The sequence below is a fragment of the Bidens hawaiensis genome, unplaced genomic scaffold (assembly GCF_021521415.1).
Source record: "Bidens hawaiensis isolate Kalapana, Puna unplaced genomic scaffold, B.hawaiensis_p1.1 tig00002306_1, whole genome shotgun sequence".
Classification (NCBI taxonomy): domain Eukaryota; kingdom Viridiplantae; phylum Streptophyta; class Magnoliopsida; order Asterales; family Asteraceae; genus Bidens; species Bidens hawaiensis.
The window spans coordinates 2,451,733-2,466,403 of record NW_027491123.1 but is presented as its reverse complement, the minus strand read 5'-3'; the positions used below and the strand labels follow the sequence as shown (position 1 = coordinate 2,466,403).

At 38.4% G+C, this 14,671-nt stretch overlaps 1 protein-coding gene and 2 pseudogenes across 2 annotated transcripts; 2 read left to right on the top strand and 1 right to left on the bottom strand.

The window, feature by feature from the left end:
- Positions 1 to 4,412: 4,412 nt before the first annotated feature.
- LOC143616117 (uncharacterized) lies at positions 4,413 to 5,851 on the top strand (annotated as a pseudogene). Its single transcript, XR_013150604.1, has 2 exons — positions 4,413 to 4,598; positions 4,790 to 5,851. The product of XR_013150604.1 is annotated as an uncharacterized LOC143616117 (transcript).
- Positions 5,852 to 7,809: 1,958 nt separating this feature from the next.
- LOC143616098 (BTB/POZ domain-containing protein At5g41330-like) lies at positions 7,810 to 9,364 on the top strand. The gene has a single exon (XM_077089040.1). It carries the CDS (start codon positions 7,879 to 7,881, stop codon positions 9,298 to 9,300), a length of 1,422 nt encoding a protein of 473 aa, XP_076945155.1. The 5' UTR covers positions 7,810 to 7,878; the 3' UTR covers positions 9,301 to 9,364.
- Positions 9,365 to 9,510: 146 nt separating this feature from the next.
- Positions 9,511 to 12,950, bottom strand: LOC143616107 (short-chain dehydrogenase TIC 32, chloroplastic-like; annotated as a pseudogene).
- Between the last annotated feature and the right edge of the window lie 1,721 nt (positions 12,951 to 14,671).

Here is a 14,671-nt window from a genome sequence, read left to right as displayed (position 1 = left end):
CGGTTTATTATGGAATTTTTATATATTTTTCCATTTGATATTTTCTTTCATAATTTTTGAGTTCGGCCGGTCTAACCGGTGAACGGGTAACCCGACCGCAGCCTTTTTGGTATATTTTATGATAAGACATCACAAAAAAGCTAGTTTCCATAACTCATTTGTTCCTAAAATTCAAAGTGAGAATGCATTTTTTTGTTACTTCATTGCACATTGAAGAAACACTAAATCGATCTGGATAGTCCGATTAGGTATTTCCTCAGATGTGAGTATTCTGAAGTGCTATGAGAACAGATCCAAGCTAGTGCCTGCAAAACAGAATACCGTTGAGTCTCGTTACGGGAAGGACAGAGTGGGGGGTCTTCCCGTAACCACCCTCCGGCGTGAGAATCAGTACTGTATCTTTATCGGAAATAATACGAGTACCGGTATATTGCGTAAGGCTTAAGAGTGTGAATGAATACCTTGAAGAGATTATCTTCGTATTTATAGCCGAAGGTGGGGGAAGGTGATTGGTGGAGTTGTCACTATTATTCACTCTCTTCCTGAACGGACACGTGTCGAGCTTTTATTAGTTGTGACAGCCTGGACCCGTTTATGGGACAGCCATTATATGTGCACGTCGTGGGATGGCCATTACGTGTCCAGGAGTCATCTTTCTGTAGGCCGATGTCGCTATCAGGTGGCATTAGGAGGATCTTCTAGAAATAGTTTGTTACAACTGCTCTTCCATATCATGTGGGGATCATACGTGTGATGAGTCCCTTGAGTTGTTTGTGGATTCCTTCCGCGGATGCTCGCTGGCAGTCCACGGGTTATGGTGGAGATCCACAAAGCGTGTCTTGGATTGTAGATGGCTTTACCAGTCCATGTGTTCCTTGCGCGGATGTCTTTCGACGATCCGCGGATTGGATAAGGGATCCGTGGGTGGCGGATGTCTTCTGACGATCCGTGGGTCGGATAAGGGGTCCGTGGGTAGTTTTACCACCCTCCCTCTATAAGTCTCCCCAGTCCATTGTTGCTTCCGTGATGCGATGTCGCGGGTGGAATTATGGACTATGCGGGTTATAACTGATGACCCTTTGGATTCCTGTTGCTTTTGTACCGGGGTACTGTTTTGGCGTCTGTGATGTGACGTCTCTTGTTTGAACCATGTCAGGAGTGGTACTCAAGGTTGGTACACGAGTTTTTAGACGGCTGATTCAAAATTATTTTGTTTTGTCAGTTCCCGCCTAACGTGTCGTCTTCTGACTGGACGGTTTCAGCGTGTGAGCTGGATCCCTCTCTCTTCGCATTAATTGCGATGTGTATATATATGAGAGGCCGTTTCAGTTTCCGACTTACTTGCAAAAACTTTTCCTCCAATCCTCTTATCTTCTTTGTTTTTCTTCTTCCTTTGATCTTTCAAGTTTTCCGATCAACCATGGCTGGTGGTAAGAAGAAGGGTAGCAACGTTAAAGAGGGCAAGAAGGATACATCGAAGGGGTTGGTGGAAAATATATGCATCAACTGGAAACCGTCTAATTTCCAGGATATTGTCAACCTTTATGGGTTGGCGCCGGAGTGGGGGCCGGAGCTTCCTTCTCCTGGTTCGTAGCTGATCAGCCGCCGGTGGGGAAGATTGCTTTGTATGGTGAGTCTTTCACCACAGGCAATTTCCGATTGCCCATCACCAGATTTTTTGGTGATTTCCTGGTTGCATCTGAGATTCATATTTCTCACTTGCATCCGTTCGGGGTTATGAGGCTCCGACATTTCGAGTTTTGCTGTAGAGCCCTAGAGATGGAGCCTACGGTTGATCCCTTCCTCGCGATTTATAAAATTCAAACCCGCGGCAGCTGGTTTAGCTTTGCCGTTCAAGAAAAAGCGATCGGGATTGAGCCTCCGAGGAGTGCTCATGAATGGAAGAACAAATTCTTGTGGGTTAATGCGGACGTTATTCCGCTAGCCATGACCCGCCGCTCGCTGACTACCAATTTTATTATTCCCCAACCTCCACACACCTTTTATTTATTATTTTCGTTACTGTTATTGTTTTTAAAAGTTTTACGGTATTTCATTCACAAATCACAAACCTTATATATATTTTCATGAAAAAGAATATACTTTATTTTTCATTTATAAGTTTTAATAACAAAACAACTATGGGTTCGGAACTTCTATGAAAAGGTTAGAATATTTTGCAGGTGGGACCCACTTGATACCTAGAGAGGGGAGAAGAGAAAAAGGACATAAAAAAAGTAGATGGACACACGTGCACACCTTATTATACTCTAAGAATCCTCTTTATTTTAATTAATTAGCATTTAATAATTATAATAAAACTTTTATCGCTTTCATTCTTACTTCAAAACAGGGTCATGCTCCTTTTAAATTACTAAATTACCCCTTATAATAACCCTAAAAGACCTTGCTAATTACAAGCTTAAAAGAGCAACTAACCTCAGGCCACTTGATGCGGGGCGGGGCAGGGCAAAGCTGAGGTGGTCAGCCCTTAACACCGTGTTAGGTCGTTAAGAATAGGGCATTAAGGGACGTCAGTTAGCCGAGTAACGGAGCTTTTAACAAGGAAAAAATGGGACCATATCTAAATAATCAATCACATTTTTTTCTTTTATTTAATGTCTAGTTAAACCACAACGCACGAGATAACAAGTGGTTTAGTTAAAGCTCCACTACCTACATGGTAGTGACGTGACCTAAAATTTAATTAACTAGCAAACTCTCCTCCACAACAACCAATCTTATATAAAATATAAGACTATGGAAAAGAGTAATTGAATTTAAACCTTAACATGCACATCATAATTGAAGAATACCACATTTCAGTTGTCAGGTCTAGACAAAGAGTGATTTGGATTAGCGATTACCTAAAAAGAAACTTGTTATGTATTTTGTTTCTAATAAATGAGTTGTAATATGCCTATATTTTTAAGGCATGAAAGATTTTTACTATACAAACTTGTGTAGGCTGGTATTGGACTCTTCAATGGTATGATATGGTGAAAATTCTTGTGCAAAGTAATCTCAATCATAAAATTATGTCGTATCTCATATTCACAACTAAGAACCATGTTGCGAACATCAATACGAAGGTCCTGAAGCTAAAGCCCACACAAAAGTATCTCTAACATAAACATATCTATGAAGAGATTTATGTATATACAATGTTATATAGAGTTGCGAGAGGATTACGAACTTTTTATAGAGATGATCTAAATCAAACACTTATGGGCTTATCCGGTGACTAGACTACGTCAATAGACGAGCATACTTCAGAGATATAACAAGAAAAAAAAAAGTTTGAATAATGTAAAGGAACATTGAAAAATTCTTCTAATAATCTCATATTTTAAAATTTTGAAACGAGCCAAAAACAGCAATGGATCTAGTGGAATACATAACAAGAATCCTGTTTTGAATCTACACATGAACGAATAGCTATTGTGAAATTTCGTATGTCAATTTACGCTCATGCCATAAATACATCAAGAGAAACCAACTCACATTCATGGCATGGATAAACTAGGATTTTTAATGAAGATGCCCATTTGGTGTGAGCTAGAGATGTTCAAAACGGTTTGGGACTAGGAACCGGAACCGGTTCCTATATTCAAAACCACCTTTTAACCGGTTCCAGGCTCGAACCGGTTAGGGAACCGAACCGGTTCTCCCACCCTCGGACCCCTAACCTATCTAACCGGTTCTTACCGGTTCCTAACCCGGTTCCTGTACCGTAACCGGTCAAAAAACGGCTATTTTTGACCCCAACGGTCAAAAAACGGCCAAAAAAAACGGTTAGGAACCGGTTCCGGTTCCAGAACCGGTTCCGGTTCGGTTCCGGTTCCTACCCGCCCCCACTCAGAAATGCAAGAACCGGTCACGGATCATCGGGTTGAATCAGATAGGGTCCGGTTCCTACAAAAAACGGGTAGGAACCGGTTCGGGTCCGGTTCGTGTCCACCGGTTCGGTTCCAGGAACCGGTTTTGTTGATAATCTCTAGTGTGAGCTTCATAAATGCAATGTAATTAAAGATGGACCATTGAATGAAGGAGGTGAAATTCAGGTGTCCCTATTAAATTCCCAAATCATGGAAAGGGTATTTTCGTAAGTTTCGGGGTTCTGCTAGGGACACCCACTTTTGCTAAAACACCCATTAATACGTCCCGTATAGGGCTATACGGGGGTTATACAGGGGCCCAATATGCCTCAGTACGCTCCGTATAACTCTCTACAGGACGTATTGTGGGGGTGTCTCTAACAAAAATGGGGGTGTCTCTAGAAAACCCCTTTCTTAATCTCACAATTAGCAATCTCACAATTAGCAGCCCTATACATCTTTATAGACTTTTTAGCTTATGTTTCCAATAATATTACTTTTCACCCAAATAATTAAGTAGACAAAATCTCAACACCATCAAATAGCAGCAGGTCATATACTTTCGGAAAGAGAAACAAAACACTCAATCAAACTTAGATTTTCACTTTGGTTTTCTTGATCATGAGAAGAGTGAATGATGACACCATGGTCACCGTTAACGCCGCCGCGTCGGCGATCCAGACGGCGGAGAACAGAGCAACTCAGTCTTCTTCAGTTCAGGTCAAAAAAATTCAATCTTCAATTATGATCTTTTGAATAAACTGTTGATGGGTTTTGTTTATTGATCAAAATCTTTGATGGGTTTTGTTTTTTTTCAATTTTAAGATCTGGGTTTCAAAGATCTTGAAATCTTGATAATCCGTCAAGCTTTGTTTGTTGATTGATTTTTAATTTTTAATCATTTAATACAGAAGAGAAGATGGGGAAGATGTTGGAACATATCATTGTGTTTTGGATCCAAAAAACATTCCAAGAAAATTGGTGATTCTGTTATTGTTCCTGAACCTAGTTTTTTACGAACTGAACCTCAACCACCGACAGCGATGTCTCAACCACCGTCAGTTGTACTTCCGTTCATTGCCCCACCGTCATCTCCGGCGTCTTTTTTACAATCGGAGCCACCTTCGGCCACCCATTCCCCTGGCGGCGTCCTGTCATTCTCCGCGGTCTCCGGTGGCGTGTATTCGCCCCGCGGACCCAATAATATGTTCGCCATTGGCCCGTATGCGCACGAAACACAATTGGTGTCACCGCCCGTGTTTTCGACTTATACCACCGAGCCGTCCACCGCACCTTTTACACCGCCTCCCGAGTTGGTTCATATGACTACACCGTCCTCGCCGGAGGTCCCGTATGCGTGGTATTTCGGGTCGGGGAACCAAAACAATATCGTACCGTACGAGTTTCAATCGTATCAGTTGTACCCGGGAAGCCCGATGGGCCCGTTGAAATCTCCCGGCTCGGGAGTGTCTAACTCGGGCACATAGTCACCGTTTCTAAACTTCCCGACTAGCGGGAAGGTGTCACCCCCCTGTCAATGGGGATCACAGACAGGATCTGGGGTACTAACACCAGATCCTGTGGGTCCCATGCCTCGTGATGGATGTCTGGTCACGAGTATGGGACCTTGTAGAAACCAGGATCAGCCACATTTGGTTGATCATAGAGTTTCTTTTGAGGTCACACCTGAACAAGTTGTCAGGTGTGTTGAAAGGAGGCGGTGTGCCGATGTGGCGAATGGTTGTGAAGGCTCGAACGGGGAGGGTGGGCAGAGACATAAGAGGGATCGATCCACAAATACACTCGGGTCTGTTAAAGAGTTCAACTTTAATAGTACGGATGGAGCTGAACCCGATTGGTGGACACGCGAGAATGTTGTTGGAAACGAAAACGGGTCAATCAAGAACTGGTCTTTCTTCCCGATGATGCAGCCAGGTGTCAGTTAATGATCGGAAACCCGACAAAATCGACGAAAGAAACATCAAGAATTCAGGAAATCAAGAGCCACAATATCTTGATGACCCTTTAGGAGTTGGTGTTCCTACATAGAAAAGATCTCTTGCTTTCCCTTAAAAGAGACATAAAACCTAACACTCCATACATATAAGCTATAAATAAGATGTGATTGAACAAATGTACAAGTGCATTATGACTTATGTGATTGAACAAGAAAATTGTGAAGAGATAAAGATTTTGTAGGTTAAGTGTTGTGTTTTGTTGTTTTGTTTAGGCAAATAGATGGTGAGAATGAATGGTTATCTTTTAATGATGTTTTGTGTCTTCACATGGTACTACTTTTGATGCATTGTGGACAAGTCTTCTATTAGTGATGTCTGATTGTCTGAAGAATCTTATGTTTGGATGGTTTATGTGCTATTGCCTATTGGTGTCAAGACTATGGTCAGGGATTGGAGAGGATATCCAAGAAACCTCCAATAAACAGCACGTTCAAATATACACGAATGTAGATATGCTAGTCAAAGTCAAAGTCAAAATCTATGGTCAAACAAATATTTTAGTTTACTTTGACCAAGTGATTTTTATTTTCATTTTGGCATTTGACAAGAAACAGGATATATTTCATAATGTGTTGCGAATGAACCGGCCAATTTTGAGTGACCAAATAAAACCAGTAAAAACTTGAAAAGAAAAGTGAATGAACCGTCAATTTTGAGTGCACCAGATTAAACCAGTAAACCCTGAAGATAAAAGTGAATGAACCGATCATTTTTGAGTAAACCAGACAAAACCAGTAAAAAGGTAGAAAAAGTTACTAGAACCGGAGGAACTTAGCGATGCTCACACCCATCCTTTTTTTGTTGATCATTTTGAGGACAGCGTTAACCAAACTAACCAACTTAACGAATCAGCCCTTAAAGCTAAAGGTCCTAATTTTTTAAGTCATTGATGAATAACGGCTAGTTAATCCAGATTAATTGTTGTTAAAAGAATACTCAACTTACTTGCCATGTTGATACCAAACAACTTGCAATGCTAGTTAATCCAGACTAGTAGCTAAACTATGACCCCACAAGTAAAGTTGGCAACTTGACAACTTGCAATGCACCCACCAGATTCCCTTTCTAATCATCTATCTTAAGTCATTAAACGTTTAACGAATATCACTTTATAAAATAATCTTTCATGAATTAAATTATACAAATTGGTTTCTTAATAATCTAGATATTTGTTTGTAAATAATTTATACTGACAACTTAATATTTGTCATTTATAACCTTCATTTTCATTGCCAAGAGCAATTCTATTCACGCTTACATACGATTTACACTTGAATTTGCTCACAAAGAATATATGTTTATGTATTTCTTTCACAATCGTTACCGTGAACGCAGTAAGTGGAAATCAAGTGTAAATTTATGATGATTGTGTGAGTAGGATTGCTTTTGAAACAAAAGTAAAATTTCCAAACATCATTGGTTACATTGTCCATACGAGTTATTGTATGACAATGAGTCATAGTTAGAGTTATTAAATTTATCACTATCAATATAGAGCGTCTTTGATACATATTACATAAACAAAAATATAAGAAAAAAAAAAGATAACATTTCTAGTTTTCTACATGATCATGAAAGATAAGTTGTTAAAGAAAAATGAACGAAAATGCTAATAAAAATTCAACCAAGAGATGTAAGTTTACCTACTTCCAAGTAGTTTTTGTATTAAAAAAAAATTTAAAATCTAGGAAACTTTGCAGAAATATTTTATGGGGCATATTCTATTGTGATTGGAACCTCTCCCAATAAATAACAATAAATGCATACTTAAAATCCTCACAAAATCACCCAATTATCTGGTCCAGCTTGGCTTTCTTCCAAAAGCGAACTGCCAGCCTCCTATGCTGACAACCATATATGTGTGACCACAATATTATTTGCTTCTCACTTCCCCCCTCAACAAAACACCTCCATTCTACCACCATTTTATTACACAATCTTGCCTTCAAAAAACTTCAAGAAACCAATAAATCTTGATAAAAATGCCTCCTTTTTCACAATCAGACCCCATCTCAAATGGGTTTTCAGTTTCACACAAAACCCATCACCCAAACCACCACTCTTTAACCAATATCATCACCATTGATGTGGGTGGTCAACTCTTTCAAACCACCAAACAAACACTAACCTTAGCTGGCTCCAAGACCATTTTCTCCAATCTTTTTGAACCAAACAATATTAATAGCATCCCTTTTATTGACAGAGACCCTGAACTGTTCTCAATCCTTCTTTCTTTATTAAGAACAGGTAACCTCCCATCAAAAGCCAAAGCCTTTGACATTCAAGATATCATCTTTGAAGCAAGATTTTATGGAATTGATGACCTTCTTGTTCAATCTCAGTCAAACCCATCTCAGTTTGAACCTTTTAACCTTGAAAAATCAATAATTTTGCCTTTAAGTGGTAGAGATTCACCTTCTGCTATTGCCACAACACCAAATGGGTCAGTTCATGTGTCCCATGGTAGCAAGATTACATCTTTTGACTGGTCTTTACAAAGAAAGTCAACAACTTTGACCAGTTTCACAGCTATTGATTCTTTACTAGCTTTATCACCAAATGTTGTGGCAGCTGGTGCTACAGATTTTTCAGGGCTGCAAATTCTTGATCTTGAATTAGGGTTTGTTACACAAACACTAAGCTGGGCTAATGCAACTAAATCTAGCTCAACTGTTCAAGCTATTGGGACTTCACCTGAGTTCTTGTTCACTAGTTTTGAATCTGGAAGAAGAAACTCAAACTCCATAATGGTTTATGATCTTAATAGTTTCAAAGCTGTTACTGAGATTGCTCATAATGAGATATTTGGAGCCAATATTGACTCTGCAATCCCATCAACTAAGTTGAGTTGGATTCCTAGTATGAATCTGTTAATGGCTTCTGGGTCCCACAGCAGTCCTGCTGGTGTTACAGGGAATATAAAGTTTTGGGATTTAAGATCAGGGAATGCGGTTTGGGAGGTCAAAGAAACCGTTGACTGTTTTTCGGATATCGCGGTTTCTGGCACCCTTTCGGCTGTTTTCAAGATTGGTGTAAACTCGGGAGAGGTTTCGTATATCGATTTAAGAAAGTTTGGATCTTGTGACTCATGGGATTATCTTGGTGAGAGTAAAAAAGTCAACGTTGACAAGAAAGTCAAAGAAGGGTTTGGTTGCAAGATTGAAACACGTGGGAATCAAGTGTTTTGTGGTAAGCAAGGGAAATTGGAGTTGTGGTCAGAGGTGTTAATGGGTTCTTTGAATAATGTTAAAGATCGAATCTTTAGGAAGAACCTGTTGGGGCGCGTTAAGGATTTGGGCGGAAATAGGATCATGAACATGGGTTTTGGAGGAAATAAGATGTTTGTTACTAGGAAAGATCAGCAATGTGTTGAAGTTTGGCAAAGCCCAGTGAGAAGATTTTGATTATTAAGTGTTGAAACTTTTATTCTTTTGTTCATTTGTATGTATTTTGGTTTGTGGTCTATATTAACATAAATACTAGAATACAATCATACATATTCTAATACAACATTAGATATAACCTGGTTCTAACTTATTATACCATACACTGATTCTAGAACATCATCCACCATAATAAAACAAGGAAACATCCAAAGAAAGCTCTCATAAGCATCACTTTGACTTGGTCAATTTCATTCCGAAATCCCATAGTTTCTTGGCCAACTCGCATTTCTAGCCTTAGCGCTCGGTTTAGCCACATTATCATCAGCAAAATACAAGTCAAAATCTTTTACCTTTTACAGGTAAAAGGGGTTTAGCCACTAGCCCCTTTTACCTGTGGATTTAATGCCAAATAGCATGCTGTTGAAGCTCCCTGAAGACAAGATCAAGCAATGGTTACAAACTTATAGTTATTAGCTAACCAATGACATCAGTAACGTGTGGGTTCCGTCTGCGTTTAATTGGGACCTGCTACAGGAAATCAACAAAGGATGCGAAGAGACAAAAAAACAAACCTGTGGGATATTCTTTTGAAAGCGTTTAAAGAGTCCATATAAGAAAACTGTTTCAAGAAATAGCAAGACAAAGTTAACATCATAATTCATAAACAAGAAAAAAAAATGCCATGGAACAGTTGAAAAAACTTGTGATTACTAGACATAAAGTTCGAGTGGCGTGAAAGATTGGTTGCAATAACTCCAGGATGCAACGCGTTGGCAGTTATGTTTTGCCCTTAACAATAAACATGCTACTTGTTGGTTGTCACAACACTATTTTGCAACATTAAGAACTTGTGATTTTAAAATTTACAGCAACCAAGTGTGCAGACCCAACCATTTTGGTGGCCATAAACAAATAGAAAATCAAGGCCTTTTAAAAAAATATATGGATTCGTACTTTTTAATTTTTTTTATTTGGCTTCTCATTATAGCATAAGCTTGACAATATTTTATTTTTTTTCTTAAAAAACCAACCAAAATGTAAATGTGTTATGAGTTTTGACACACGATATGGAAATAGCTTGTGGAGATATTGAAAAACATAGTTGACAACAAATGGACAATTTAAACATGACCATTTACAAGTATAATGTTCATATATCATCCAAATTTTGAGAAATAATGAGTGTCTTCATTAATATAATATTGAATTTTAATCTTCTATACTTGGTATTTTTTTTTGTCAATAATTGAAAACAATTCTGGTTATTGAGTTAATCACTAGTGAATTGATTCTTGTTCCTTCCCTATAGAATTAGATTAAATTCAAAAAGTTAAAAAGTAATTTTTTTTCTACAACCGAACAATTCAGGTTATTGAGTTAATCACTATTGACTTAGGTGCTGTTTGTTTTTTAAGACAAAAACTGTTTGCAATCTGATTTCATGTCTGCAACTTAAGATGTGGTCTGAAGGCCTGCAATCTGAAAATATAATACCGTTTGTTTTATAAACTAGATATCGTCTGCATAAGCTGAAAATTAGTTACCTATCATACATATCACAATAGATAAAAGTCATTTAACGTCTGTAGACTGCTAAAATAATTGGTGGTGGTGTACGAACTGTGGTAGTGGGTGGTGGTGGACGGTTGGTGGCAGACGATTGTGGTAGGTGATGAACGATGGGTGGTGGTGGCGGACGGTGGGTGGTGGTAGTTGACGATGGTGGGTGGTGGACGGTGGGTAGTGGTGATGGACGGTAGTGGTGGCGGCGGACGGTGGGTGGTGGTTGTGGACGGTGGGTGGACGGTGGGTGGAGGTGGTGGTGGTGGGTGGTGATAGTGGTGGACGGTGGTGGTGGTGGTGGGTGGTGGTAGTGGACGGTGGTGGGTGGTGGCGGACGATGATGGTGGGTGGCTGCGCGCCAACAGACATATGCCCTCTGCGGACCTTTTAATCAAAAACAAACATAACCTTAGTTCTTGTTCCTTCCCTATAGAAATAGATTAAGATTCAAAAAGTTAAAGTTGCAAGAGGGAATGGGGATTCAACCCCTGGCTGTCAAGGAAAGAAAACATGCTTTCAACTAGACCATTACACTAGAGGAAGATTATTAGTAACCATGTCTACCTTAATAATTATATATATAGTATAAATATTTTTTAAGAAATTAGGGTCCAAAATTTTTGGAGGCCCAAAGCCCTAGCTTTGGTTTGTCATACTAACCGGGCCGGCCCTGCAGTTATCATTCGTGATAATTACCTTGAGGCGCCTTCCTAGCTCCTTGGCGTGTAGAATGTTAGCAAGCTTTGACTGCCCATAAGCATAGAAACTATTATAGCTGAAAAGTTGATGGAGGAATGTTAGATGAAATCAAGTATCATAACCGGTTATAGATAGAGTTTGGATTTGTTATCTTACTTTCCATGCCGACTTTTGTCTCACTCGCGTTAAATCTTGTATTGTAAAATAATATAATGCTCTATGTCATCCAAAGTATTGATGTAGGTGAGACAAAAATGAGGTACGAAAAGTGAGACAAAAATGAGGTACGAAAAGTGACAGAATCCCGACTCATATGACAAATGATAAAGCGAAACAAATCTAGTAAACCCTAGCTAAGGCTCAAGTTTCCACTTTCATCATTATTCACAAAGTGGGCCCCGCAAAACGCGATAAAATGTAGTAAAAGGATGGACTTATACCATTTTTCATCGATTAGTTTATCGAACATGATTCCTTCTTTGTAAGTCAGCCTATGAAGCAGTGATGAAACTATAACGACCCTCCCTTCTCGTCTGTATATTCGAGCAGTATTTTTCATCGTATCCAACAATAGATTCGTCAAATGAAAGTGTCCTAAATTATAAGACAACATGAGTTCCTTTATGAGAATTTTCTTCTATGAGGAACAAAAGTGTGATATATGAAACGAAATATAACCAATAATACATAACATTAATATAATAACAGACATACCAAGATAGTTAGTCACGAATTGACTTTCGATTCCTTCTTTAGAAAGGGAAAATGGAGGAGCCATCACCCCTGCATTACAACTACAAAGTACAACAATCAATCTATTAGACTTATACACTCTAAACCAAATTTTTGAAAAAAATATTATAAAAGATCTGTGTTTGTGTATCTTACTTGAGGATGTTAAGTGGCAGACCCGTGGATAAGTACTCATTTGCAAAATTTGTTACAGATTCTAGTGAGCTTACATCAAGCTTCATAACATCAATGGTGGCACCAGGACAGCCTTTTATTATGGTTTCTTTACATGTTGTAGCTGCTTCCAAATTTCTCGCAGCCATAACTAAATGTACACCGCGCAAAGCTAGGACACACACGGTTACTAGTCCAATACCACTTGTTGGTCCTGTAAACAGTAAATGACCAGAGGAATAATCCAAATTAGCCACTTAATGAATTAAACTCATCTTAGGTACAAATCAAGATTCATCAAACAAAGCATAAGATCAATATTTTTAAGCAGACTTACCTAAAAGTCACATAAACTGTAAATAATTGAGATAAAGACAAAGAATATGAAAACCTGTTATGATGGCAGTTATGCCATGACCATCAATTCCTTTAGTAACATCTTCTGCTGTGTTTCTGGCTGAGAAACCAGATTTTCCTTTGAAAGCAATTAGCCAAGGCATTTTTATTATTATTATTATTATTATTATTATTATTATTGTTTTTTTTCAAGATATATAGTAAAACCAAAAGTTGGATTCTTGTATGGTTTTTGAAGAATTTACTCAAAGTTGTGCCAAGTTATACCAACAAGGCAATCATTAATAATTTATAAATTCTGTATACTCAATTACTCGAAGCATCTGGAGTGCCTTTTGACTTTTATAAGTGTATCAAGGGCACATTTGTAAGTACAAAAGATAGAAGAAATGACAAAATGGCTTTTCCTAATTAAGTTTTGCTATTAATGATATGGATAATGACCATTATAGTTTATACATTGCATTTGTTCAAATGGTTTTATTTAAATTCTATTTTTTTATAATAAACATTTTGTTTTTATAGTTAATATCATTTGAGTTTAGAACAAGGGAGGTTGGACAGGGAATGAGTATCATATTAAGAGCGGAGGGAGTGGTCATCTTAGGATAGTGAAACTATCCTTGACACTGATCAATCATGCACTGTCACATCATTTTTATCCTCATCTCCCTTGAACTACCCTAGGAGTCGACATGGGGCACCCAAACTACCCTAAAGAATTTTATTTTTTAATTTAAAACAACTCAAAAACTATACTTTAAAAACTCAAAAATAGATAAAAATGCATACATTATAGATTTAAAAACACATAATAATTAAACAACATTTTATTAAATAAAAATAGATAAAAATACTACTCCCAGTTCCATCGGTTTTTGACTATTGTTATGAGTTCAAACGTGTCGTTATCGCGAGCGTTAATTTGCCCGATCATATGTCGTCATTTCGAACACACTTGGTTTTGTGTACGATCACTTGATCCTCCATCTGAAACAAAATAGTTCCAAACTCGTGGCCAAAAACTCAACGTTCGTTGTCTTCGAAAACATAGACTCAAGCCTTAGCTAACGCTACTTCTTCTTCATGGCTCCATCTTCGTGACACACTTTGTTGGGGATTTGGTTACTCCATGTAAAAATTGTTTGGATTTAAAGAGAATGAAAAAATTATTGTAGAATATTGTGTATTTAAATTGAAAATAGAGGTATTCATTTAATGGAACTAAGTTTTAAAATATAGCCGTTGAACAGCTATATTCACACAACTCTCACGGGGAATACTCCCCTAGCAAAGTCGCCGACGAAGGAAAAAGGAGGGGTGATAGGGTTGTACCCCTAGGGGAATACTACCCCTTGGGTGGTACCAGTGCATCACTCCCCCCACCCTTACATAACCTGTCTGATTGAATTCATTCAAACTAGTTGGTTACTAGTCAGGCAGTTCAGACTAATTAACTAGACATGATGGTTGAGTCGTACCTTTTCTTTTCAAAATCTCATCAGATTTCATATTTTATTTGTTGGGAAAATTTCCCAAAATAACGGAAAATTTCTCAGAATGACACAAATGAGGAGAGAGACTTAGAAAATGACCCACCCTTTTGAAAATTTACAAGAAGACCCGTCTCAATCTCATCTTCATGATGAGATTCAACGGTGAATGAGGAACTATCACATGGCTTCAAGTCTCATCGTCACGATGTGATTTGAAGCCACGTGACAGTTCCTTATTCGCCATTGAATATCATCGTGAAGATGAGACTGGGACAGACCATTTTGGGAATTTTTCAAAATGATGAGTTATTTTAGGAATCCCCCCCCCCCCCTCAAATAACCCATTTGGATAGAGAAGCTTCCAAAAT

What these genes read in the sequence shown, in the direction of transcription:
- LOC143616098 (XM_077089040.1), top strand. Translation starts at nt 7,879, where the DNA reads ATGCCTCCTTTTTCACAATCAGACCCCATCTCAAATGGGTTTTCAGTT.